Here is a 26,641-nt window from a genome sequence, read left to right on the forward strand (position 1 = left end):
TAAATTTAGAAAACCTGGGCACACCCTAGATGAATAACATTGGATTGCAAATGCAAGAAAGGGTGTTTAAAGTAACAGAAATTTAATGAGCAATTCCAACATCACATCTTATTATTTATACTCAAAAATAGGTACTTAGCAATTTAAAACTTTTATGTCTATGGTTTGTCCTCTCTCAAAAAAGGGGCTCTCTCCAGGTCTTCATTGAATGTAGAAGAGAGCAAGGAAGGCCACTGACTTTATAATGGTCACAGCCACACACATTTTGTGATAAGTCAGAGCAAAAACTATTCTTTCACTGACAGACCTTGGTTTCCCTTTCATAACATGTCTTCCTCCAAACAAGTCTTAAGGACAAGCTCTCGTATTTTGTGCAACTTCAAATGCTTCTTCAGGCAACTAATCCTTACTTGCAGTGACACAGGCAGCTATCTGAGAGTAAAGGATTTTGGAATCATCTAGATAGAGAAGAATCTCAGCACTTTGAACAACTGTTAGAAATGGCTGAGTGCTAAATGTCTTATTATGTGACTAAACAACAAAGAATAATCCTGTTTCAAAAATACAGTTTTCATTTGTTTTGACAAAGCAATGGAAACTCATCATTTCAATGTAGTCTAGTAGGTGAAACAGGGATATAATTTTAAAATATAAAGTTCCCTCAAAACTAAGATGCTTTATTATTTTCTTTAAAATTGAGCAAACTAGATTTTTGGCATATGAATTAAAAAGTGTCATACATGAGGTGCTGCTTTTTATAAAAGCTCAAGGTATGAAAATTAACCAATGTTAATTATCACATCTTTTAATGTGGTGCCATAGACAGGCATGGCATTCTAAAGTGTATTTGTTCTAGCAAGTACCTGCCCTGAGGAGCTAACAACTTACATTGGGCAGATACTATAGATGAGCTATGAAGGTGTGTCCAGACAGTAGTACATTATGTGCAGCAAAAGGCTCTGAAAAACAGGGACAAATCTTGTCAGATAAAAACCCATCATTCCACAGAAGTAATTACTTTGAGCTATATTTTTAATATTACCTTCTGCCTGCCCAGGGATGATTCTGCAGCAAGCAGTAAGAGGAAGAAGGCTTGAGAGCAAGAGCCCCACTTTGGAAACTGAATTGAATACTGTGAAGTATCATGAATCTTATACAGGACCTAGGCATTTTTCTGTTGTTAAGCATTCATGAATAATTTTGAAAAGAACTTGGTCAATTAAGTATGAACAAACATAAACCTTGTCCTTTCTAAAACATAAATATACTGCAGTAAAAAGCATGACAGTGAAATCTCACTTCAGTGTGCCTGAAAGCACGGCAGCCCTACCTTTTAACAAGTCTATTCAGCACAAATGGAATTAGTCATCCTGCTGAATACACCGTACACTTCAGTGTACAGCTACTATACATTAAAATAATAATCATGGGCAGCAAGATGATAACTGTGCACAATATAACCCATGAAAACACACACCTGTGCCACCTAGAATCTTTCACAGGTCTCAAACAAAATTTAAAAGCACACATTGCTGAAAACATGCTGAGATTTTATTCATCAAGCATTGCAAAACTGAAAATTATCTTTCATACAATTTATTTTGTGCTCTGTATTGACTAATAGCATCTGCCTCTAAGATAAAAGAGCTTACTCTCCATTTCTGCCACTTACAAGAAATAAATTCTCTGGCAAGAGAGGAGTTATAAACTATTATATAACATGAAGGGGAAGCGGCTGATGCCTGGCAAAGAGGCAGGTTCCAGCAAACGACAGAATAATCTTGCCTGCATGCACCGTCTTCATAATGCCACGTAATCCTTCAGCTTTTCAAGTTAAACACTCCTGTGATCTTCCTCTTCGAGCAATTTTTCTTTTCTGTGGCCTCTACTCTGATTATGGCAGATACCTCTTTCACTTCTTAACTGACAGTTCTTAACCTACATGCAAAAAAATTTCAGGCCATAAAGACCTTCTTTGCATGGAATCATCTCTAGATGAACATTGCCAAGAATTATGGCATTATATTAAGCAATGAAAAGACACTTTTGCTTTGGCTGAAACGAACCTGCTTTCGGAAAGTATGCCTACTGATTTCTGGTCTGTTACAGCAAATAACTGATGTTAAAACTTGCTTTCATCACAAAATATTTGTGTTATAAAAGTAAAAAAGGGCAAGTACATATTTCACTGTTACCGCAATGTAGTAAAAAATTGTTTATGCCTAAATAATATGTACTTGTGATTTTGTTTTTTATGCTGCATACTTTGCATATTGAAGCATTGGCAAGCTACTAAAATAACTTCTAGGAAATCCAAAAGGCATAGTATTTTGTTGTATCTCCAGCTTTTCCATAAATCTGTAGTATCCCTAGCCTCATTCAGTTGACACACCTATATGCAGACTAACAGACCACGTTTTAAGTATCAACTGAGTATAAAAATGTATCTATCTTCACATTATCTGACCTTACTGTCTTCATTTAGAAGTTATCCTTGCTTTTTTAGCAGGACTGACATATCAAAAATTAGGCACTACTCTGATGCACTGAAGTTTCTGCAACTTCCTCCCTTTTTATCAAAGAAAAATATTTTCAGGTTTTAGTACAAACTTTAAAAATTGTTGAAAAAAAATAACTGGCCTAATTTTCCATGTTTACATACAAATAAGTCCCTAACTTGAAAATACATCACAGGATGAATAAATAATAAGCAGTAAGAGGGTCTTGTTTTAAAGATAAAAATTAAAACATATAATAAAATCACCCATGATCACTTGATCTTTGTTGCAAAATCAAGAGGTTATTGGTGAACCATCATAGGCAATAAAGATGGGAACCAAGATCAGTCCCCTCTCAAGATGTCAGTTCTGCCATAATAAATCAGGCTCCATCTTAAAATCTTTTTGTTTCTTTCCTTTCCGCCAAGAAAACCCTCATATATTCATCTTAGCAGTAGTGAAAGTTCTCCTTCTGCTTTCTGTTTCCAGTCTGAATGTGGATTATGTACTCCAGCAAACAGTGGGTAATTTGTCAGGACATAAACCATACCTGAAAGCTATCAAGGATATGGGTTGATGTCCCATCTAACCCAGGATGAATGTACTCTGTCACACCCCCACTAGCTGTGCAGCCTCAGGATGGTTCAGCAATCCAATCAGAAAGAAAACCACTTATTTCCCTATTGCCACCACCACTGTTGTCTCCCATGACCAGTTTTCCATTATCTCACTAAAGCAACTTAGCCCTGTGACCAGATGATCATTAGATTCAAAAGAAAGGGCAGTGAGGGAACACCTGGGCGGGAAAAAGCACCACAGCTTCTGGCAGCAGCCTGTAGCTACATTAAAGAATCACCAGAGATCAAACTGATACCAGAAGAACACCCAGAGTTGGTTTCTTTCTCTCAAAAATACTGCCCGGACAAAGAATATCCCTCACGCACTTAAATCCCAGCATCAGCTCTTTGAGCTTAGTTGATCATTTGATGTTTTTCAGATGCTGAGCCATGTGCAGAGCAGTGTACAATTACAGGATTTAAATCAATAGCACCAGCAACAGACAAATAACAAAATCAGCACATAATACACAAAAGCAGTGAGAGATTTAAGTCTCCATCATTAAGTCTCGTAGTCTTTTCCTTTTGAGCCTTTTTCCTTATTTATCCTCTCTTCTCCCCATGATCAAGCAAAAAGGGGGGAGGGAGAAAACTATAGGGCAACCTGTAGGGTCTTACAGGAAAGAAAAGAAAGGAGGAAAAAAAGCCACAAAACCAAAAACCACACCAACCAAATGTTAGAAGTTGTAGTAGTATTCAGTGAATTCCACTGAACTAAAACGCTAACTGCTAGTTGCAAGAAGACTGCTGCTGCCAGGGGAGAGATGTTATTCTGGAAGGAAAAGCTGTACATGCAGCTTTTGTTGTCGTATCTTATTTCATATGATTTGTTGCTGTCAAACCCAATTAAGGAAAAAATCCAAGAACAGTAAACATGCTGCTTTATCATCTGAAGTAAAAGGCATAGTGCCTCATGGTCTCCTCTCCCCACATATCCTGTTCCACATGGGCTGGTTAAAGAATAACCTTGAAGGTTAATGGAACTGAGGCACATTTTCAAGGTATCAGATAATGAAGTTACTATTTAATTCCCTGTTACACTAAAGCTTAAGAAACACAAGTTATGGGAAGTGCAAGACTGAACACGTCTTCTATTTATTTGCAGGTCAGCAAGAGCAGCAATGAAGGCTGAACTCAAGTGCTTTCTCTGAATCCCTTACAAAGGTACCTTACCTCTTCTCCTGGATAAACCACATCAAACAGTTAAGACAGCTGGGTTGAATGAATTGATTCTACTGAAAAATCAATCAGATCAATTTTTATGCTGTCACTACCTGGAAAAAACTAAGTACTAAATAAATTCAAATATGAAAATTACTGGGTTGTTTAATTGTGATCTGCAAGCTATTTCTTAAAACAGCCTCAGCACCATAGAAATAGGAGGTTAAGTGTGAAAGCAGTATTTTAAAGCAACTCAGTTGCAATCAGTAGATATCTGATATTTGTATGAGGCAGATTAGTAAAGCTCACGATAAAAACAGACTTCGCCAATATATGGATAAATGTAACAAAAAGACTAGAAATACTTTTTAAAGGAAAACTGGGGACATGTCTAGAGTTCTTTGAAGTAGACAGTGAACGTGAGGATCAAGATTATTTATTAATATGGAATAGCAAAATGTTTTTAACAGGACTCACTATGAGGCTCTCTTCCAGTTTTCACAATATGAGAGGCAAAGCTCTGCCCAGCTAAATAAGCAGCAAAAGGACAGGAAGTATAAAGTTGAAGCAGTAATATTTTTTTTCAAATAGAAGGTGGTTTCCAAAACAGTCACCCAAAAGAATCCGTGCTTGGACTTCCGTTCTTCAAAAAAAAATAATAAGCAGTATTGAAATGAGAGTAAGAGTGGATTACGTCTTGTAGAAGCTACAAAACTATTTCTTTAAAAAGAACACTACCTGCAAAGAATTAAAGGAAGATTTCATGAACTGAAGTTCCTGTACAATAGGATTACAAATCACAGATTAACTTTGGCTGGAAGAACCTTTGGAGGCCATTTAGTAATAACTTCATGTAAAATGTAACTTAACAAATACAACATAACACATGGGCTGAATATCCATATGTGATGACGGGCTCTGAAATAGCCACCATCATATAGACAACAGATCTCAGAGTAATTGCTAAGTATTCTTTAAAATCAGGTTTTTAAGACTATAATCTATTTCTGCTATGTACTGACACTAAGAAATATCTCCAAGCAGGCCACAGAACTAGAAAGACTGACCACTCTTGGACCTAGAAGCCTGCAGAGAAGCAAGCAGGATAGTCAGACATACAAGAAAACCCTGTGTCAGAAGAATTAAGCAGAGAGTGGCTCTTCAGTCTAGAAGAGAATGACTCCATATCTGACAGAGACAGCTCATGAGTAGCATACAGACAGCAACCAGAGAAAAAGTATTCATTGTTACTTCATTTATTATTCACTTCTTTGATTCAAAAAATAGGAGGCATCAAAGTAGTAGGCAGCAGGTTTAAAACAAACAAAAATAAGTACTTGATTCACACAACCAATTATGAAAGTAACAGTTAAAGGATATTGTGAACACCAAGATTTTAGATTGGCTCAAAAAGTGGTAATGAAAATGTGTGGAAGTAAGATTAAGAGCTAAGAAAAAAGAACACGAGGTATTGGGAGAAGTACCACAACATCTTGCTTCATATTCTATCCTTAAGCATCCATTTAATTGGCTACTGAAGAAGGGATCCTGAGCTAGTTTGGCCTGCAGCCTATCTTAGCCTTGTTGTTCTCTTCTCTGGGAAGCTCAAAGAGGTGAGCAGATTAAAACCCCTCCTGAAAAGCAGCATCAGTTTCTCAGGCTCTTGCCTCTGGCCCCTTCCACCAAGGGAAGTAAAACTTTTCCACCAAGCTGTAAAACTTTCCTCAGGCAGAAGGCAGAGGCAGTTCTGGGAGCTTCTCTTCGGTGAATTTTCAGCAGTCCTTTTTCTCCCATGGGATGGCTGCTTTCAGTTTTACAATGTTTCCCAAATTCTTTGTGTGAGAATTACTTTGAAGTAGTGATCAAATACTGATTTAGTTAAATGAATGAGCCACAAAAAAACAAACCATATGCTTTAGAGTACTGTTAAAATTCAGTAACTTTTGACTATTTTTAATCATTCATTGCCTTATTATCTTTCTTTTGCCTTCCGAGAATGACAGCACCCTGAAGATTAAAATCAGATAAGAAAATAGATGGTTAAATGCAATACTCTTCTAGCAGATGAATAAGAGATTTATAAGTCCCAATGAACTTTAGCAACACACTATGTAATTCCCTTCTACTTGCCATGGAAACTAAAAGCAACTTTGGGACGTATGGTTTCTGCAGATGCTTTTTTCTTTTCTCTCTTTTTTTTTTTTTTTCTTTTTAAATACTGCTGTAGTATTTGTGTGTGTGTAAAACACAAAACAGGGTTGGTTTTTTTTGTTTTATTGATCATACTTGTATGCCCATTATATCCTCTTACCTTAATCTCTTCCTTTTTTCTGCCTGCCAACTCCCTTGTTGATATCTGTAAACAGTGACGTTTTGCTTAGAACAGTCCATGCTGAGAGTCTTTTTATGCGGAAAAAATGAGAAAGATACTAAGGATTCTTAACCCAACTCACCTTAAAAATTATGCTAATACACACTGAGCATGTATTAAAGACTATTATTTCTCTAAGAGAAAAACAAAATGTTAATTGCTCAAGATGTAGAAATAGTCCCAAAAACACATCCTATAAGACAAAAGAGCCTAAATTACTCAACTACAAACTAATCTTGCAATCCAACCAGACAGGGATGAAAGAGTTTGATCAAATAAATATATTTCACCCTTTGGCATCTGGGTCTTCTGATGTTTAATTAAAAGAAAAGACTAAAGGCTATGTTCTTCTCTGAATGTTAGCTCACTGCTGAGATGCCAAAGGGGCAGGCACCTATCAAAAATACCTCTCCCCAACAGGAATGTAAAAATAATTTTAATTTAAAATACAACAACCCAAATACAAATCATTAAACTGCATTTGAAATGCTTCATTGGAACACAAAACTCTGCTTTGCCTTCCAGAAATGCACCGGTGGAAAAATTCTTGGTGCAAAACATTAGACATGTTCTTTCTTGTATCACAACAAAGATGAATTCATTATTTTGGGAAGCAACAACAGCTCAGCACACAGCATTACAGCTGTAGTTTAAAAAAAAAAAAAAGCAAAAGATCCTGAATGTAATATGTATTTTTAATAAGCGTGTGAGAGAAATTAATTTGATCTCACAAATTAGGCCACACAATTCAGTGTATCTCTGAATTCACTGTTGCTGAGGTCCACCTGAAAGAAGCTGTCCCATTAACTGCTCCTAAGAATGTGGTGACCAGCAAGAAATTCACTGACTCTGGTCTCAAACGCCAACACTGTCCCAGCCATATGATGTAAACCATGTTAAAACACATCTGTCAATACTAAGAGCTGGTCAGGTTACAGCTGCAACCCAAGTCCTTGAAGGACTCCAGAATGTTCAGAATTACACAGCACGTCAGCAAGCAGTACTGCTCCAATCCTGCTAAGGAGCCTTCCTTTTGCAGCAAGCGCACTCCTAGCTGCCTTGTTAAACCAGTTCCTACCTGCAGTTCACATGGTTCACAGAGATTCCTAGAGACATGTGCCGTATGCTTTATATGCACCTTGAACAAGTGTTTAGATGTTATGTAGAGAAGGAAAAAGCATTCATAATCCAATAAAACCCACCGAAAAGTTAAGCATACGCATTATATATCTGTACATATATGTATAGGCCTAATCAAAGCTCATTTCTGGTTCTGTAACTTAATACATTACCGTGTAGAGACGTCTTTAGCTACTTAGAAAATCCAACGCTCCACAAACATTACAAAACTATCGCTAACGAAAACACACAAAACTGCATATGCTTTATGATTGTTAATATTTAGACATACTTACTTCCAAGAGAAGTAGACATCTGAATTCCTTCAAGTCTCTAAAATAGTAATTTCTCTCTTTTTTTAAGCCATATAGGCTGTATTTTTTCAGCCACGGCTGCATTGTATCTATAATAGTAAACTGCAAAAACTTAATCAAAAGGACATAAAAAAGCAGGTCATTCTGCTTAGTCTGCGTGCAGCAAGTCTCCTGGACAGTTACTGAATGCAGTGGATGTTTTACTACTATGAACCTTATTAGGTTATCCCATACCAGTAAGCAGTGGGAGAAACCTCAAACTTGTCAAACAACAAACTCATCACTAGAGGAAGTTTTGTGAAACATTTCTCTTTCCTCCAGTATTCCTTCAGGCTTTCCCTGATTTAATTTACAGTCAGCTGTTCCTTCACGTACACATTGATTTTGACCAGCCATTAAAATCCACAGTTATATTCCATGTAAACTGTATCTAAAACTGAAAAGAATGTCTTACATATACACTTGTACTTCAGTTCATGTTGTCACATCAGCTGCCCCAGAAGCTTTTCACACATATTTAACAGAGAAAGAAACGAGCCTGTGGGACTCTGAGCAAGGTCCTGAGGGAAGATGCAGAAGCAAATGGCCTGTAATGGTTTGCTCTACTTAGTCCAAAAGGAAAGACAAGAACTATTAGAAGGGGATTGCTATTCACTCCTACATTTTATTGACAGGAAAAATAATTAAGTAACACTACTGAATGTCTCAGAAAAGCACCTGTCAATGAATTTCTTGATTCTATACACAAACTCCTTTACTAACAGAAAAAAGGCTCCCTTGGTCTAATCCATCTTGATGAAGATAGTCATAATAAGGAGATACTATCAGTGATACGGGCCACCTCCTCACTAAATACTCCTATGTAAAGAGTGGGGACTTCTATACTGCCTTTTTATTTTTGGTAGACCTTTTTCCATGGCTTAAAACCAAGATAAAGTCTTGCTCTCAAGAATAATATTGGCAGGTAGTTAGTAATGGATGATCAGAGATGCAGCCAAAATAGCTGCCCCTATTGCTGAAATGAGGAAAAAAAAATCCTGAATGCCTGTTTTTCATCACTGGGCTTCATGTTGCAGAACGTTATCTTTTCTCATCCATGAAATTGGGTATTCTCTACACTGGGCTGAAGAAGAAAGGCAACAGTCAATCAGCACTATCATGGACTTGCCTGGATAGTTCATAGGACAAGAATATGAGACATGCTTCGTATTCTCAGTTAAGGAGACCAGTGTTATCTATAACAACTATATGCTTGGCAAAGGATTATCTGCAGCTTGGGATACCCCAATATTCGAATTTGGGCCAAATTTTGCTTTTGGCTGGGCACGTGGTTGGAGTGGTACTGAAATGGAAATCAGAGTTAGACTTGCATATCACAGAGCACTGTGTCAGAATTTGTTGAAATATCTCAGTCTAATATACCTCATTCTTAACTGAAAAGGAAATTTAAACTGCCACTATTATGCTATTCCCTAATTTTTACTACAAAGACGACATGTAATCATTAATACAATAAAAAACATCTGAATGTTGTTTCACTGCTTAGTAATCAGACACACATAATGATACAACCTCATTAAAATATTCCGCAATCCAATTTCAACAAAATATGAAGCACACAGTAGCTCATTTCCCACTGTCTAATTAAATAAAAATCTCCAATACTGTACTTCTCCCCACACAGATTTTATTATTTTTTTTAACATGTGTACTTCAGGCCATAAACCTAGTTATTCTCTTCCTTTTTTAAATAATCTGTGTAAAATCAATATTACAGGATCACTTCACAAAGTAAGTATGGACCAGATGCCAACCCGAAATACAAACACACTCTTTTTAAAATTACTATTTGAACTTAGAACTCCCAGGCTGAAAAATAACTTTGTCCAAGCTACAGCACTGCATACATTAGTTGTTAGTATTGTGTGTGCGTCCCCAAAAAAAACTGGTCAATATTTTACTTTCTTTGAAGGGAAGAGACCTGTCGGTTCTGTCCCTTAGCTCAGAATTAAGGTTTTCTAAGGTTTAATCCATGCTTATAAAGAAATCAGCTATTCAAGAAGTCAGAACATGCTCAGTGACATTCTTCCACATATCAGATTTTAAGTGTAATCTGCAATGAATCTTGAATATAAGGCTTCCAGTGTTCTGTTTTTACCAAGTTTATGCTTCTGATATGAAATATACTTTCACACTTTTAGAGATTAAAGTTCCGATATTTATATTAGCAGAAATGTTTAGGTAGAACTAGTTTAAAAACACTAAGCTGTAAATCTATCATGTTTAGACTCTTTATACAAAAAAAACCCAAAAGATCGCAAACATACAATGTATTATTCCAATAGCTAAGAAAGAAAATAACTTTTAGTCTTATTAGAACACATAAAAATTATTTCTATTAAAAGCACTGGTTGGATTGCATCATCCTTCTTAAGAAAACATGCAAAGCCTTAATTTATGCTTATGAATATACATATGAATGGTCTGTGTCACTTAAGTCAATAGTTCAAACCACATGCTTAAAACTAAACACATGCATAAAGATCTTCATGATATTCCTTACACAATGAATAAAATGTTATATAATTATCACTCCATATGCCCATTCTAGGCAAAAACTGACACCAGTCTAATCACTTCTCAAATACATTTAAGCAGAATCATGTTATTTGACAGTAAAATGCAAACTCTAGACCAAATTCCTCCTGGCTTTAGAGGTGCAGATGCATTTCCAGGTTCATTCTCTCAGTGGCTTTTATTATCTGCTGATTAATCCAAGGAAAGGTTATCTAAAACCTGTTTCACCTAAAACTTAGTAGATGAACCAATTCAGGAGGCTATCTGCAACCTGACCACAGGTTGAAGTCACAGTACGTAGCATAAAGAAAAGATAGTCATATTCACTTTTGATTTCCAATTTGTTCTTCACTTGTAAGCTTTCTGCACATATTTCTTTTCTCATTAATGTTTCATTTCAAAGGAATTTCTCTGCCTCATCATCCTTCTACCCTTCCTTCTCATTCAGTACAAAGCAAATCTTGAAGAGGAAGCAGTCGCTGTCAAAACTTCTTAACAAACTTCAAAAAGAAACAATTGAAACAACCATGAACAATTTACTGCTTTTAGGGTACTTCAGCTAGATAGGTTCCTCCATCAACAACCTTTACCACCAGAAGGCAAGGGATACTTTAATCCAGAATCCTCACATTGTTTTGTTTAGACTATCCCTCTACCCACAGTACTTCTCATCAAACTTAGATGATTTTTCAATTAAACGCTAAGCTCTGTCAGTAATAGTTGAATTTGGCCCTAACAAGTATAAAAAGAGAAGCACAAAGAATCAATTTAACTATGGTACTCCTCCCACATTCATTCTTCTTTACGAAAATAGCCAAAGACAGACATCAGAAAGAGACAAGACAGAACACGATGTTGAAAAGTTTGTGCTAAAATACTTGCAGCCCAAAATAGTTTTTGTACATATTTACTGCTGATATCAAAATCTATCAATGTTTAGACTCCACCAGTTATTGATTCACAGCAAACACCTGATGCTTCAGCACCCTAATATACAAGTAGCGGCAGCATACTAAACCTAAAGACAAACCAGTTGAGCAGCAGACATGAGGTTGTTGGGTTTTGAGGACCTTTTTGTGTTGTTTTTTTTTTTTTAAAGGCAGAACATTAAGCTTTAAATGTTGTCTCTGACTTTGACTACCTCTCTCAGCAAAAAGAACTCCATGGTGCTAAGATTCCCAGAGATTTATATGCCCACGTTCTTAAAAAGGATCTTAGGATCAATGCAGTAATGTACTCCTGAAATAACTGATCTTTTACAAATGCTGCACTCTGGATAACATCTTCTGTCTCTCAAGGCAATGTGCAGTCTGATGAGCAGTATTACTTAGAATATGCAAAAGGTATGCCAAGAGTTTACCAAAGACATTCATGTCTTTAAAAATTATCTCCACTAAGTTATAGCAGGACTCAGAATTCATATGCTGACAAAATGCAAACAAAAAAGCTCACTTCATTTGAAAACTGACAGAGTATATGTACAGAGCACGTTAGTATGTAGTATTATTATTATTTATTAAAATATATGTCAGAAGCAATTCTGTAAGAGAGTCTTCTGCAACAGTATCTCTAATAAAGGGACCTAAACACAGTGCAGATGTTCTGCATTTCTACTGACTTTCAAAAATATAATGGGGACCAAGAACTTTACTCAGAAAGACTACTTCAACAACTCAAAGAACTGTTCTGTGTAGGTAAGTGGACAGGGCTGGGGTGGGAGCAGAACTGTATTTTAGACATTTTGTACATAGAGCTTTTAAAAACCTAATTAAATTACTCTGGGGATTTAAATAATACTTAATCGTCAATAAAAATTAACTTTAAAGTATCCTTGTACACAATCCTATCAGACTTCAACAGCAAGTAAAACCACAGGTATAGCCAAAAGGTTCTCGCAGCTAAATTATTTAACCTTTTAGGAGTCTACATGAAACAGCTGTGTTTAAAGAGCTGGACCTGTAAGGACTATTCTGCAAGCAAACATCATACTTCACTGCAACATATACCACTGAATGGGAAGAACTCAAACTGTCACACGTGGAAGTATTCTCATCCTCTTCTGCATTGTTTAATTGATATCCTTCATGTTTCCCCCTCTGACTGTATCAATTCTCAGAGTTACGGGGTGCTCATTTTTTTCTTTTTTCATTAATGACTTCAGTTAACACAGTTAACAACAGAAAAGAATTCAGGAGTATTGTGAAGCTGCCTTTTTTTTTTTTTTTTTTTTTTTTTGCTAGGGGGAAAAAAATGACGATACGTGTTTCAAAACATGTCAAAGGTACCTGACTAAGAAAGGTGTGGTCTGCTTCAGCTACTTACAACATTTTGAGTCTCAAAGCCAAGGCAGCTGCAATGCTAGTGGCATAACCAGCATTCCTACTTTTTGAAAAGTGCTTAGCTCTGCCAGGCTGTAATGTAGTGTAGAGAGTTGCCATCCTGTTTAATGTTTGACTCCAACTATTCTCAGGTGTCCACGTAAGAAATATTCAATAATCCACAGCTTAGTATTATTCCAAATAATATCTGCATAACAAATCTCCAGTAATTAAACTATACAAGAAACATAAAGGACAGAAATATAATTACAGTAAAAAATGACACTAAAAATATCACAGTTACACTGAAAACCATTGACTACTTTACAGAGACACATAATGGGTCTCCAGAGGAAATGTTCACCCACTTGAGTACACAGTCTATAAGCAAGCCTTTAATTTTCTTAAGGGCTGCTGCTGCCATGATTCCACAAAAGTATCTACTATAAACTAACATGGAGAATAAAATCACTTTGAAATTCTACATAAAACTGCAATTGCTTTATGCCTTTTAGAAGAGCAATTCCTAATCAGTACAGCTAAGCACTGAGCACCACTACAGCTGGGAATACCCATAACTTTGCAGATCAGAACCTAAGCTTTATAAGCAACTGTCTGGTTTTCATCACTTAGTTATTTCTTTTAAAACTGCAGAGTACAGTAGGGTGGGTCATGTTAACAAAAAGCCCAGAGGCATTTTTTTGTTCAGATAGAATTAAAGCACTGCTTAAAAAAAACAAGGGAAAAAAATTAAGAGTTCAGTCAGCTGACCCTATCTTTGAAATCACAAACAAAGCAATTGGCTTAGACCTTCACAACTTCAGCAACAAAGTTCTCAAAATGGCATGCATTACAATAGCATTCGAAATGCAACCTGATAAAGGCAGTTACAGCTTTCTCACTCTTTTTATTTGACGTTTTACTATTAAAAATGCCATGACACAAACCTGGGTCCACGTGTCTAGAGTTTCTTCTAATTCCGTTTGTTCGTTTCTGCATAGCAAAAATACAAATCAAGGGTATGAATAAACATGTTTTCATGTAGGCACTTTGCACTCCCTTAATTCCCACAATCTACTAGGCAAAACTCATCTTCTTAAGTTATTTCCCCCAACCACCACCACAATTATCTTTATCTTGTAGAAAGATCATACTTTGAAAATTATTCTTAGTAACAAGGATAGTTTTTTCATGTATCCCGTTTTTTCTGACACTAGCCTCAAAAGATTCTTAGTCCATAGAAAGTTTGTTCGTACATCAACATCTTTTGATACCAAGACAAATTTATTTTTAATCATTTATAAATAGGATAGTGGAAAAATATGCAGATTGATATTATCAGCCCCAGATAATGACCACAAACACAAAAGTATCAAAGCTGCTTGTGTTGCTTTAATAAGATAGAAACTTTCGCTATTCCTACTTTGTACTTTAAGGTAGCCAGATTTTCTTAGGTAATTCTGAATATTCTTATGTTCTGGGCAAGTACTTAAGTATATTTAGTAACTCGGCTCCCTCTTTCTTTTAAATTTGGATGAACCAAAGCTGTGTACAGAAATCAGAAACTCTCTGACAGGACTGAGACTTTTTAAAAAAAAAATAAATTATTTATATATTTTATACTCCAAGACACTTAATATGGATCCTTGAAAATTTCAGTGTGAAATGACACATATCTGTGAACTACTGATCTGCTTTTGCAAACTTGTTTTAACTGGTAGCTTGCATGAAGGTTCATGCATTTATTTATTTTTTAATCAAACCAAGCAGAGAAAAGCACATTGCATAACAAAGGCAACAATTAGGTTGCTCCGATTTACTTCAGTTGATAGAAGTTGATGCAGGACACACACCAAGGCGAGCCAGAAAGCGGTAACCTGAGGCAGAACCAAATTACGAAGCCCTGTAGCAAGCTGGCAAAATGAAAAGCTTGGTTTAAAAACAGCTTTCAGACTCCTGAGTTTTTGGACATACTCTATCTACTCTACCCACGACTCTAAAGAAAGAGAGGAAATGCAAGTTTTGTTTCATCGGCAGTGGAAAGAAGAAAAATTTAAAACTGCTGCTACAATGACGGTAATATTATTGAGTAAGAACAAGAGGCTCAATTCTAATGTAGTTTTTTTTTTTAAAACGGAGGATGTATTGCTGATAAGGATTGATGCAGAGTGCTGAGTAACTGCAGATTTGCACAGAAGAGGGAAAGGGGCAGGAGCAGGAAAAGCAAGCATGAAGGAAGGCACAGAAATATTTAACTAAGAAGAAAAAAAAATACAATAATTCTGTGACAACATAAGACATATACACCAAAGGACCAGAAGGAAAACAATTTTAAGGAACTAATTCTTGAGCTGTATGAAAACATGCTCAATACCCTTAACTATACTGCAGTACCAGTAGATTTTATTACATTACTGGTATGAAAGCTAAATCCATGCTTTCTAAAATGACAGATCCTCATCTATGCTCAAGTTTCCTTTTGTGCAAGGAATTAAAGCAGGCACTTGAACAAGAGTCTTGGTAAAAATTAAATCAATCCTGATGTTTTGGATCAACTCAATAATAGTCAATGACATCAACAGCTCCAGAAAGGAAGCCATTTTTTCCTCACAAAAGATTTTGGAATGGCGCTAGGGGGTGAGAAGTGGAGGAGTGGCCGGGGTCACTCAACCACCAGCGCACATGCCCTTTGTCCATCCACAGCAGCTCACTACAGTTAGCTTTAATGAGCCTGGCAGCCTCCTCCACACAGCCCAGCAAGTGTCTGCCTACGGCTCCCCAGCACCGCCTGCCAGCTGCAGCACTGGGAAACAGCCTAGCAAACGGACCGTGCTGTAGTTTCCATGTTTTAGAGTGCTCTTACTTAGCGGGTCTTTCTAGGCAGAGACATGAAAATCCAGGCAGCACACGGCAGGAGGCATGGCTTTGGGAGCAGTGAGGACAGCGGGCAAGGCAGCAGCATACCAGGCACGGGCATGGCCTGTGGCAGCGCAGCCCCCTCCTCACCCCGAGCACCACCCAGGCCGCCTCACCCTTCCCCTGCCAGGCCCCCAGGCAGGCTGTGCCCCTGCTGGGCCGGGCCCGCCTCAGGCCCCCTGTCACCCAGCTGCCAGAGGGGCCGGGGCTCCCTCACCCAGCACCCACTGCCCTCGGCGGTGGCAGCCATGCCAGGGCGGCTCAAGCAGAGTGCACAGGTGCGGTCAGCCCCACGCAGGGCTGCCCTCTGCGCCAGTCGGGTCAGCAGCACCATCCTTCAGACTCCATGACCCGCCTGAGCGATAGCATCAAGCACGTACACACTTACGGAAAGAAACAACATACGTGCTTGTATGCTGTTTATAACCGGTGTGTCGTTTAAGCTGTTAAATTACCATAAACTTCTGATGTAAAACAGACACTAGAAACAATTATACCCTATTTTTAAAGTGCTGCGTCTCTTTTGTCAGAATAGGCAAACAAAACCCAGTTGCTGTGCCCGCTTCAGTGGAAAGGCACCAGCGGCTGGCGAGAAAATAACCCCAGGCAGCTTGCAGCCTTCTTGGGCTGGCGGCAAGGTATGCTACGTGCGCCACGGCAGCTCCTCTGCACAGTGCCCATTCCACCACTCTCCAGATTATATGAACTCCATAACCACTGGATAGCTCTGCAACTGAAGGGTTTTTTTACATTAAGAGGCAGGCAAACACGGCTCTGCTGATCCTTCATAGCCCCACAGTGTGGTGTGGTCAGGGACCGGTATCTAAGTACATTACTCCAGCAGGACACGCTAACATTAAAAAAAAAACCAAAAACAAACAAAAAAAAAAAACCACACCACAACCCAACAAATTTACTTTTAGCTCTACTGCCAGATTTCATCTAGACACAGTAAGTATCTGGACATCAGTTGTGAAGCAATGTTTTTAACCTGTAACTTAAAAAAAAAACATCTCCACCCATTCCAGGGCTCTCAGAATTAAGCCATACAACTGAAAATTCGCTTGCTTTAAGAAATATAGTATTCACAATTAAATATGAATATATTCTGTTCAGACAACTGCTATTATTTCCCACCACTAAATAAATCTGTTGTTAAACACAGAAAAAACACAACAGCATGTACACAAAGTAAATAAGGAGCTCTTATATCACCAACAAAACAAACATCACATACAAAGGAAAACAAATCCTTACCTCATGTTTCAGGTTCCCATGTTCTGAAACATAAGTAAAAATTGGCATTATTGCGATTGTAAATCGTACGCTTTTGCTCTAGCAATGTCAGCCTGCGCTGTGTTGCCTTACAGCAAACACCGCTGCCTTCTCCGGCTCCCCGATACCTGCGGCCGCCCCGGCACTCGCCAGGTCCTGTTGTGCAAACCCGCTGCGCTCCTCCCCGCGCACCGGCCCTGCCTGCGCCACCGCGCCAGCCAGCGAGGGCTCCTGCCTGCAGCTCACGGGGCACTCTCCCGTAGCAGCACGGCAATCCATCCCACTGTGAACTTTATACACTTTTAGAACATTTCAAAAATACTTTATAAATATTGACTCATCAGGAATTCAACTGCTACACGTCTTTCATCGCAAGTCGATTTTACACCTTTTCTTGGCTCTGACTTTTCCTAGCATACCAGTATATATCAAGACCATTATACCTTTAGCTTCAACATTTTCTAGATGTCATGTTTTTGAGTTCAATTCAGCATTGCATTAGTATACCACAGACTCTGAAGCCACTGGTGTTTTATTTGCCTCTTTTGCTAGGAATTTTCCTGTACTATTTAAAAATAGGGGGGGTGTGGGGTGTGGGGGCGGGGGGGTGTATTGTGGTCCTGTGGGCAACCAGAAGGACTGCACCAAGACAATAACACTTCTTGCACACACACACCATCACACATCACAAAAAACATAAAAAAAGGTATATCTTTACAGGTTTTTTTTAATGTCTAATCTGATAACAGGTATTTCAGTATACTTTAGATTTTGGTTGAGTGCCTTACCAAAGTACACCCAGCTGTATTTACCTGTGTGCACTCTCTCGCACTGCACACGCTGCAAGGCAAAGCACAAACTGCACATGCCTGGTCTGTACTTCATCACGTTTGAAAACTTTTACTGTAATATCTCATAAACAGTAAGCCATATTCACAGTGAATCAATTAAAAAGCTTTAACTGCAAGTACATTTTGCTCTGCTAAAAAAAAAATTACATTAAAGTGTGGGAAAAAAAGCCTTTGGCTTTCCAGCATTTTATGCAAAGATGATAAGGCATGCTGAGACCGAGCACACCAGCAGAAGACGCTGGGCCGGGCCGAGGAGGCACAGCCTGTTTCACACTGGCAGAGCTCTCTTCTCACGTACGCTCCCAGTCATTGTTTCTTCTCCCATACAGTGTGCCAAAGATGCATCATCTTGTCATCCGCAGAAAAGACTTTTATGATTATAACCTTTCCAAAAGTATTAATTTGCATTTGTATTGTGAGCGAAGAGAAGAAAAATAAGCCCACCCCCAAAGGAGGAGATGCAGGTAGACTACTGAGGTTTTTTAAGGAGCCTGAGGGAACTCGTTGCCTAAGTGCTGCTGAAATTCAATATAATTTTGGTATTTACTTTAGCAATCTGATACATCTTGCAGAATTTTTTGCCAAAATCTGAATAAAATCACCTTTCTTGAATGTTTCATCTCAGCATTATAAATTACTCAAAATGAAGGGAAGACTTTTAAGTAAGTACTTGCAGGAGAGGCCAAAACTTCAAATCCAGACTTAGGAGGGTTTTTTTTTTTTTTTATAATTTTATTTTTGTTTAAATGGGCTATATTTAGTTCTGCAGATCTCTTATCAAAAAAATTGAAATGTAAATGTCATTCTATCCTCCAATGAGAATGAACGAATCTGATTTTTAATGGTTGCTGTTGAATATTTTTTTTTTTACCTCTAGGAAACATCCCAAACCCAACTAGATGAAAGAGTTCCATTTGATGATTGCAGCACCCTAACACTTTTCATAACAAATAATTAAGAAATTCCTTGATTAACTTTCAAATAATTGGATTCAAGGAATCACTACACAGGAAGGTAATACATATTCCTGTTAATGCGCATAAAATAAAGTTCATGAAAAAGGAGGTGAGGGGATTGAATTAAAAAGAACGCAAAAAACTTTGCCAAGACTGACTGCCAAAATGCAATTTGTGTATTCAGTATTAACACTTCAGGAATAGGAAAAATAAACAGCATCTATATTTCCACATAAAAGCCTGTTCAAAATATAAGACTCATCCTCGTTTTGTTATTTCATTACATTTTAAATATTCCTGTATTTCAAAATAATCTGTATTATGTGAATTGCTTCCTCATGAGATATTTTTCCAAATGTTACATAAGAGCCAAAAAACCTCATTTCTATTTATTTTCATTTATAGAAAAAAAAGAATGTCTGAGGATATCCACCAGCAGATATTTTACACATGACAATTTTAATTCAAGTCCCTGCTCATCACCAATGTGCCAATGAAATTACCAAGTCAGTGAGTTCTCAGTTCTGACAACAAGCTACTTTTACTGCCACAGCTCAGCACAATTTTTAAGTTTTTTGATTATTTACTGAGGCCATGATACCATCGAGTCACATTTTGATAATTATCTTTTACTACAACAGCAACAGGAATGGCAGCTGGCCTCGATCAGGGAGAGTGCAGAGAGTGGAAAATGGGAATAAGCTGCTCCTCAGGAATGCAACACAGCAGCTAGGTTTACATGTTAACTAAATGGAGAGTAAATAAAAATGATAGGTTGTTGTGCTGGTTTTGGCTGGGATAGAGTTAATTTTCTTCATAGTAGCTAGTATGAGACTGTGTTTTGGATTTGTGCTAGAAGCAGGACGGATAATGCAGGGATGGTTTAGTTGCTGCTGAGCAGTGCTTACACAGCACCAAGGGCTTTTCTGCTTCTCACCCCACCAGTGAGTAGGCTGGGGGTGCACAAGAGCTGGGACAGCTGACCCCAGCTGACCAAAGGCATATTCCATAATATATGATATCACACACAGCATATAAAGCTGGGGGAGGAAGAAGGAAGGGGAAATGTTTGGAGTGATGGTCTTTGTCTTTCCAAGTAACCGTTACACGTGCTGGAGCCCTGCTTTCCTGGCGATGGCTGAGCACCTGCCTGTCGACAGGAAGTATCAAATGAATTCCTTGTTTTATTTAAGCTTGCATGTGCGGCTTTTGCTTTACCTAGTAAACTGTCTCTATCTCAACCCATGAAGTTTCCTTACTTTTACCCTTCTGATTCTATCCCCTACCCCAGCGGGGGGAGTGAGAGAGCAGCTGTGTGGTGCTTATTTGCCAGCTGGGGTTAAACCACGACAGTAGTGAGCTACTCACCTTCCTGTTTCAAAAGAAAATTCAAAATATTTAAAATGCAGGAACTATGAAGTAAGGCACTTTGAAGGAGCTGTGGGACCACCTGCTCCTTTCCAGTCATTTAGGTTGTCATTGCATAATCAGAACAAAAGAAATCATGACCTAGAAATACCACTGTGTAGGACTCTCAAAAAAATATCAAGCCCCCTCAGTGACTTTTGTTCAGGCTGAGCAAGGCTGGTTAGTTAAACAATAATACAATGGTAGGTTTGGAGGAGAGCCAGCAATTTTGCAACTATTGATCAAGCCAGCAAAAAGGTAAACAGTGAAAGCTGCTCATTTCTTTTTAGATGTCAAAAACACATGCTTTTTATTAATAATCTCTAATGTGCTGTAGCAAGCAATTACTACATAAACAGCATAGACTATATTATTGCACATACCCATTACCACATAAAAGCAACTCTAAACTTAACCCATTCATATTGTAACACTTTCTTTCAAGTTCATCACACAGTTGAAGAACTTCTTTTCTGCCTAAGGAAATGTAGTACTTTTTCAAATGGAATTATCTGAAGGAGAAAGGAATCATGTATACATGAGTTAACTAAAAATTACTATAAACATGTCCAGTTAATGTTTCTCTAATCCATTTATGCCCTGATAAGAAGTGCTTCTAACACTCCCTGGGAACAGTGATATAAAGAAGAAAATTTTGTGGGTTTGGCATCATATTTAAAATATTCAAAACATTTTCAGATTCTAGAACCATTGCTGGAGGTTCATCTAATTGAAATATTCAACAGAATGTGGAACCAGCAAACATTTGCCTGAGAATACTTAATTCAATATAATTGGACGGACTTGGAAAAATTCCAGTCTAGCAACAGAAATGGGTTGTTAATTCTGCTGTTTCAGACTAGGAAACAGACTGGAGTTCTGCAGTATGTTCTGGGCAGAGTAATACCATGTTGTCAATCCTGAGGACCTCTGCAGCAATTGCAAGGGCTGCAGAACAACCTATACAATAAAAGTGGCAATAATAAGGGAGACAGCTTCCCTTTTTGTTTACTAAAGGTGTGTTTTACTCATGCTCACTTACTAAAGGTCCCATTCTTAACTATTCCCAAATATAAACTCTTCCAACTAGTAAGAAAGCATCACCAGATAAGTAGAATTGTCCCGTGCCTTGAAATAAGACATAGGAATGCAGTTGAGAAGCCAGAAGAGGTAGTATGATGGGAAGAGGAGATCCCCACATCAGCCACTGGAGAAAAGAACACCACATACGTCCTTATAAATAGGCCTGTCAGAGAAGTATGCACATCCATTTTGTAATCCTTTTGTTTAAGGATTTTGTAAGGCCTGGTGTTTCAGACTGCACAATCAGAGTCAAAGGAGTTCATCAGAACATTAACAAAAAAGAGCGAGCATGGAGGATTTCAAGTCACAGAAAAAATAATAAGTGATAGGACATAAAAGTAAAATATATGAAAATACAGAGGAGTACTCGAGCATGCACAGGGCAGCATTTCAGGGAAGAAAATGTTAAATCAATAATGACAGAAACTAGCACAGAAGACTTAACCAGCACTGCCAATTTACAACGAGGACAGGAACAATTAAAAAAAAAAAAACACACTACAAAAAACAAGGTCTAAATACAGGCATTTTGTTCTATTTATTAATTTAACTGATTGACTCTGCATCTTTTATTGCTGCAACTTCTATAGTCTGTTGAACCAGCCTTCTTTGAAGCAAAACATCTGAAGAGATGCATGTTTGTGTATAAGGCATAGCATGACAACACAGCAACTTATCTTCAGATTTTGTCAATGTTTCCTCATAAGTGTATCACCTAGATCTGACACTTATTAAATTTGTCATTCTAAAGGTTTAATCTATCTTTGGATCTCTGTCTTTTGAATTTTCACAAACTAACTTGAGATGAAATACAAAGAGATTTAATCCACTCAGGGAGGTTCTAAGCATCATTTCAGAAAGGATTGCAAAAACAGCTGCTCAGTGGTCCAAAAAGAAAACAAAAATCCTAAACTGTACAGAACCAGAAAATCCTGAGGAAAATTCAGATGTGTTTAAGAAACCCAGTGGTCTATTCTTGTTGCACTGTTTTTAATTCTGATCACCTGTTTTCAGATAGACCTCTAGAAACAGAAAAGATCTACAGAATGGGAATGAAAATTATTTGAGGTATAGAAAGAGTTCCACTTATAAAGAGATAAAAAAATTTAAGACTATTCAGTTCAGAGGGGCAATCAGTCAAGACTTCCATTGTTTGTTCTCACAAAACCCACAAAGTAGCATGTTGAATTAAAAAGGTTAAAAGGTCAAACATAACCAACGTAACCAAATTATACGCAACCTAAATAAAAAAAAAAAAAAACCACACACACACGCAAAAGCCAAACAAAACTTTACAGAACTCACTGGTCCAAAACTTCTGAAACAGAGTCAGATTATTTCAATCAACAAAAATAGGGAAGGTATGCAAAAACATTAACAAGATGTAAAAACTCTTACAACACCAAAAAGATGAAAAGTTAACAGGATAAAGAAAGTAGCATCATTCCTGGGCGTTGTCTAACACATGGAGGATTTGCACTTTCCTGTGAAGCATCTGAAATCCCAAACGACAGAACTCCAGATTAAACAGACCACACACACAGAAACACACACACATACTTCCCCATGTCTGTAGCTGTAACTAATACCACAGGACTGGGGAATAATAACGTCCAGTTTCCTAAAAGGGTGACTGTGTTTCATGTCCACTGTACCCTGTGAAAAAGGCTGTAACAGTCCCCTAGAAACGAAAGAAATAAATAGCAATACAATGAACGTTCCAGGCATTTTGCTACTATTGAAGCATTCCAACTACGCTCCACAACTTCTTATCTAATAGCACTCTCAGGCCACCTTTACTAACTTCCCACAGGAGCAGCAAATGACAGTGCTAGAAAAATTAAATTTATCGTAAAATAATTTCTTTAAATATTTCAAAAGGAAAAGTTTCAAAATTAAAAGTATGTTAGAATTTTGTGCACGTAGAGCATACTTTTTCTGCAATATGCAGTGAAAATATTGAATTTTACATAGTCTCTTTTTGTCTGCATTGCTTTAATCACATTTCATAACTTAGCAGGCATGGAAGATAATGTATTGGAGACCTCATTTCTCGGCATAGCTCTGGAAAATGAAAACATGACTCCAGAAAGTCATTCATACTTAAATCGCAGAAAACAGTATTTAGAAGAGTCTATATTGTCCCATCCCTTTCTAGACCATATAGGGAAGCAGGAACTGCTAAGTCTCGTCCTTAAACCTTTCCTTCTCTGTGCACATTATGAATGGGCAGCCCTGCTCAATCAGCACTTCTTTCTTTAAAAAGGCAAATAAAAACTAAAAATGAAAAACAGTAGAGGAAAATGTCAGGACTTCCCTTCCTACTCATTGGCTGAAGTCCCTCATCAGATGGAGAGAGGACACATTTTCAGCAAAGTGGGCAAAACCATTTGTCTTTTCCATACTTTTTCATGCATAGAGCAACAGGGAGCACGGCAAGAACTGTAATTTAGAGGGTTTTTTTGCAGCTATGACCTACTCTCAGAGCAGGCTGTAAGGAAGCTACAGCCTAGCACCTCCTGGCTTTCTGCCTCATGAGCAGGTGGAAGATACACAACTCTTCTTGTTTGTACTAGAGCTACAGAAGTCTGGGAGCCTTTGCACAGAAGAAAAACAGGCTGAAAAGAGAAAGAGAAGTTTGAAGAGAGAACAGAAAGCAGAACCCCTGGGTGTAAGATGAACACAGAATTCAAAACAGTATCTTAACAATCCAGTTGCTTCCAATTTCACTAAAGAAAGACTCAGTACAGTATTATTTTACAAAAATCAGGGCAATTATTTAAAGTAAAATCCAAAATAACATTCTGCTCCTTTGAAGTTTTAAAAAGATAATTTATTCCACTTACAAAGAATCAGAAATATGATTTTTTTTTCTTATTTTATTCCCTCTAGCAAGTGCACAAAAACCACAAGAAATCAGGCCTTGTGTTATCTAGGCATTTACGCTCATTCTTACTGATACACATTGCACCATATGTGTTCGCAGATCTTTACAGAGAAATAGAAAGACAAGCTCATGCCTCCTGTGGTGCCAGCTACCCAATTAAAATAAAAAAACTACAAAAGCAATTAAAACAGAAGGTGCAAAAGAAAGAAAAATGTAGAAGTAGGGGTGGTTTATACTACAGAAGATAACTCTCTTGTGAAGAACAGTATGCTTGTTTTCCCACTCTATTAATTTAAATGTAATTGCTTTTAAATATTCAAATTTTAACATAATTTCAAATATTTATCTTCTTCAGAATATCCGTAGGAGGTTCTATGAAAAACCTGTGTTCGAAAAAGGATTTCAATGAAAAATGCTGTGATTGCTTGTATGCAGTATGCATACATGTAGATCTGCATAATATTTTTTAAAATTCCAGACTTGGAGATCTTGCATGCTATCCTCCAATACAGGAAAGCAACCAAGGAAATAAAGTTCACGGACTGCAGCAGAAGTCAGTACCTGCCATCCTGAAAATTTCATGAAAGCATGAGGTAGGCAAATAGCCAAAAGCCAAGGGGAAGTCAGGATGTCCCTGCAAACCGGGACAAAGGCAGAAACAAGCTTATACAGTTTTGAAAGGAACAAAAAGCTACAACCAAAATCTCAGAGTAGCAGCTAAGCGAAGAGCAGTGGATGAAGCCATGATGCAATTCAGGCAGTGGGAGAGATATTATCTCTGCGACAGCATTTTGCAAAGATTGTAGATAGTAAAGTCAAAAAGAAAATAACCCAATGAAGGAGGTTGCAGTAGCTTATGAGATGTGTGTGAGACACGACAAACTTTCACAAACTTATGAAATAATTCTGGAAAGCAACGTACAGGTTTTAGAGAAGCAAGAAGGACTATTAATTAGAAGACTTCCCCAACATATACAACCATACTTTCCAGAAATCATGATGTTCCAGTGGCTTTTCTCTTTCAAACACATTCACACAACAGGAATTAAAACATATTAATGGCAATTGAAATTTGAGGGGTGGGGTGAGGATGTTTGTCAGTTGCCCCCCGCCATCAGCACCAAATCATCTCTAGAAAGAAAAAAGAATACTTATGAACCTGGACAGAGGGAAGAGTCAAAAATGGCACTATAGTTATGTGACCAGCTGGCTGGAATGTACAAACTCACTGCCACCAACGGAATAGGTACAGGGAAGAGAAGGGAGGCAGACGACAAGAGCCAACGTTTGGCATTAGCAGTGGGAGATCCCAAAGATGTCAGAGAGAGAATTACAGATACAATACTGAACAGCAAGGGAAGAGGTCAAATTTGGAGTCATCTGAGGGAGGTCAAATGGTAGCTAAAGTCAAAAGAGTCCTTAAGGTCCCAAAGAGCAGAAGAATAGAGAAGTGTGAAGTGACAATGGCCAGGGAAGAAACACAGAGTATAGCAATCGATTTAAAGAGGGGGGGGGGAAATGGTCCTTAGATGTGGGAAGTAGAGAGCCATCAATCACCTTTTTGTGAATATTGTGAGTGGGCAGAAACCATGGAAACCAAAGAGATGAAAGAGGAAGCTGAGGCAACACAAACATACATCTTTAGGAGCTGAGAGGGAAATATGAAAATTGACAGAGACATAAAGGGAGAATTACAAGGATGATAGATTCTATGCTGTACAGTAGGTGTTACATATGAGCAGCCTACGACTAAAACAAGAGCAATTCCTTGTTGTATACGACATTGAAGAAATTGGGTTTGACCTATAACAGTTCTCTCCTCCTTTTGAACATTTCAATTTAGTAGCAATAAAAATCCCTATGAATTCTAAATGCAATTCTAATTGTGCTTATAAACGGTAGTTTCACAAGTATGTATGTTACAATAAACACAAATTAGAGGTAAATTAAGCCTTAATTATATCTAGCAAGTTTTATGTCCTAATTAAAAATGGTATTCTAACAATAAAAATGACTTACCACCTGAATTAGCTCTGCCACAATTGTCTAATCTTCCTAAACATTCTTTGTGTGCTCCAGCTCCACACTTAGAACATAAATAGCCTTGATAAAATGTTCCCCTGTAAAATAAAATTAGGTAGTGATACATTAGAAGTGATAAATTCCACACAAAGGAAATAAGAGACGTGGCAGAAAGTATTAAAGTCCTTTGCTTTTCTGCATAATGGTAGTCCTTGAAAGGTTCGAGAAAAAGTGACAACTGACAAGCACCTCATCTGCTTTTCGTCACT

General features: G+C 37.7%; 1 protein-coding gene across 2 annotated transcripts in view; it reads right to left on the reverse strand.

Moving 5' to 3' along the window:
- VAV3 (vav guanine nucleotide exchange factor 3) overlaps nucleotides 1-26,641 on the reverse strand; it is a 172,739-nt gene that overhangs the window by 39,763 nt on the left and 106,335 nt on the right. Inside the window, exons 17-19 of one of the 2 annotated variants that reach the window (XM_056355518.1) lie at nucleotides 26,373-26,470; nucleotides 17,149-17,171; nucleotides 13,923-13,968 (exon numbers count right to left, since the gene is read on the reverse strand). In XM_056355518.1, the coding sequence (XP_056211493.1) occupies nucleotides 13,923-13,968; nucleotides 17,149-17,171; nucleotides 26,373-26,470 (167 nt within the window). Of the gene's footprint in view, nucleotides 1-13,922; nucleotides 13,969-17,148; nucleotides 17,172-26,369; nucleotides 26,471-26,641 lie in introns of both variants that reach the window. The other variant, XM_056355517.1, reaches the window with a different exon arrangement.

Source organism: Falco biarmicus, chromosome 11, assembly GCF_023638135.1.
Source record: "Falco biarmicus isolate bFalBia1 chromosome 11, bFalBia1.pri, whole genome shotgun sequence".
NCBI classification, from domain to species: domain Eukaryota; kingdom Metazoa; phylum Chordata; class Aves; order Falconiformes; family Falconidae; genus Falco; species Falco biarmicus.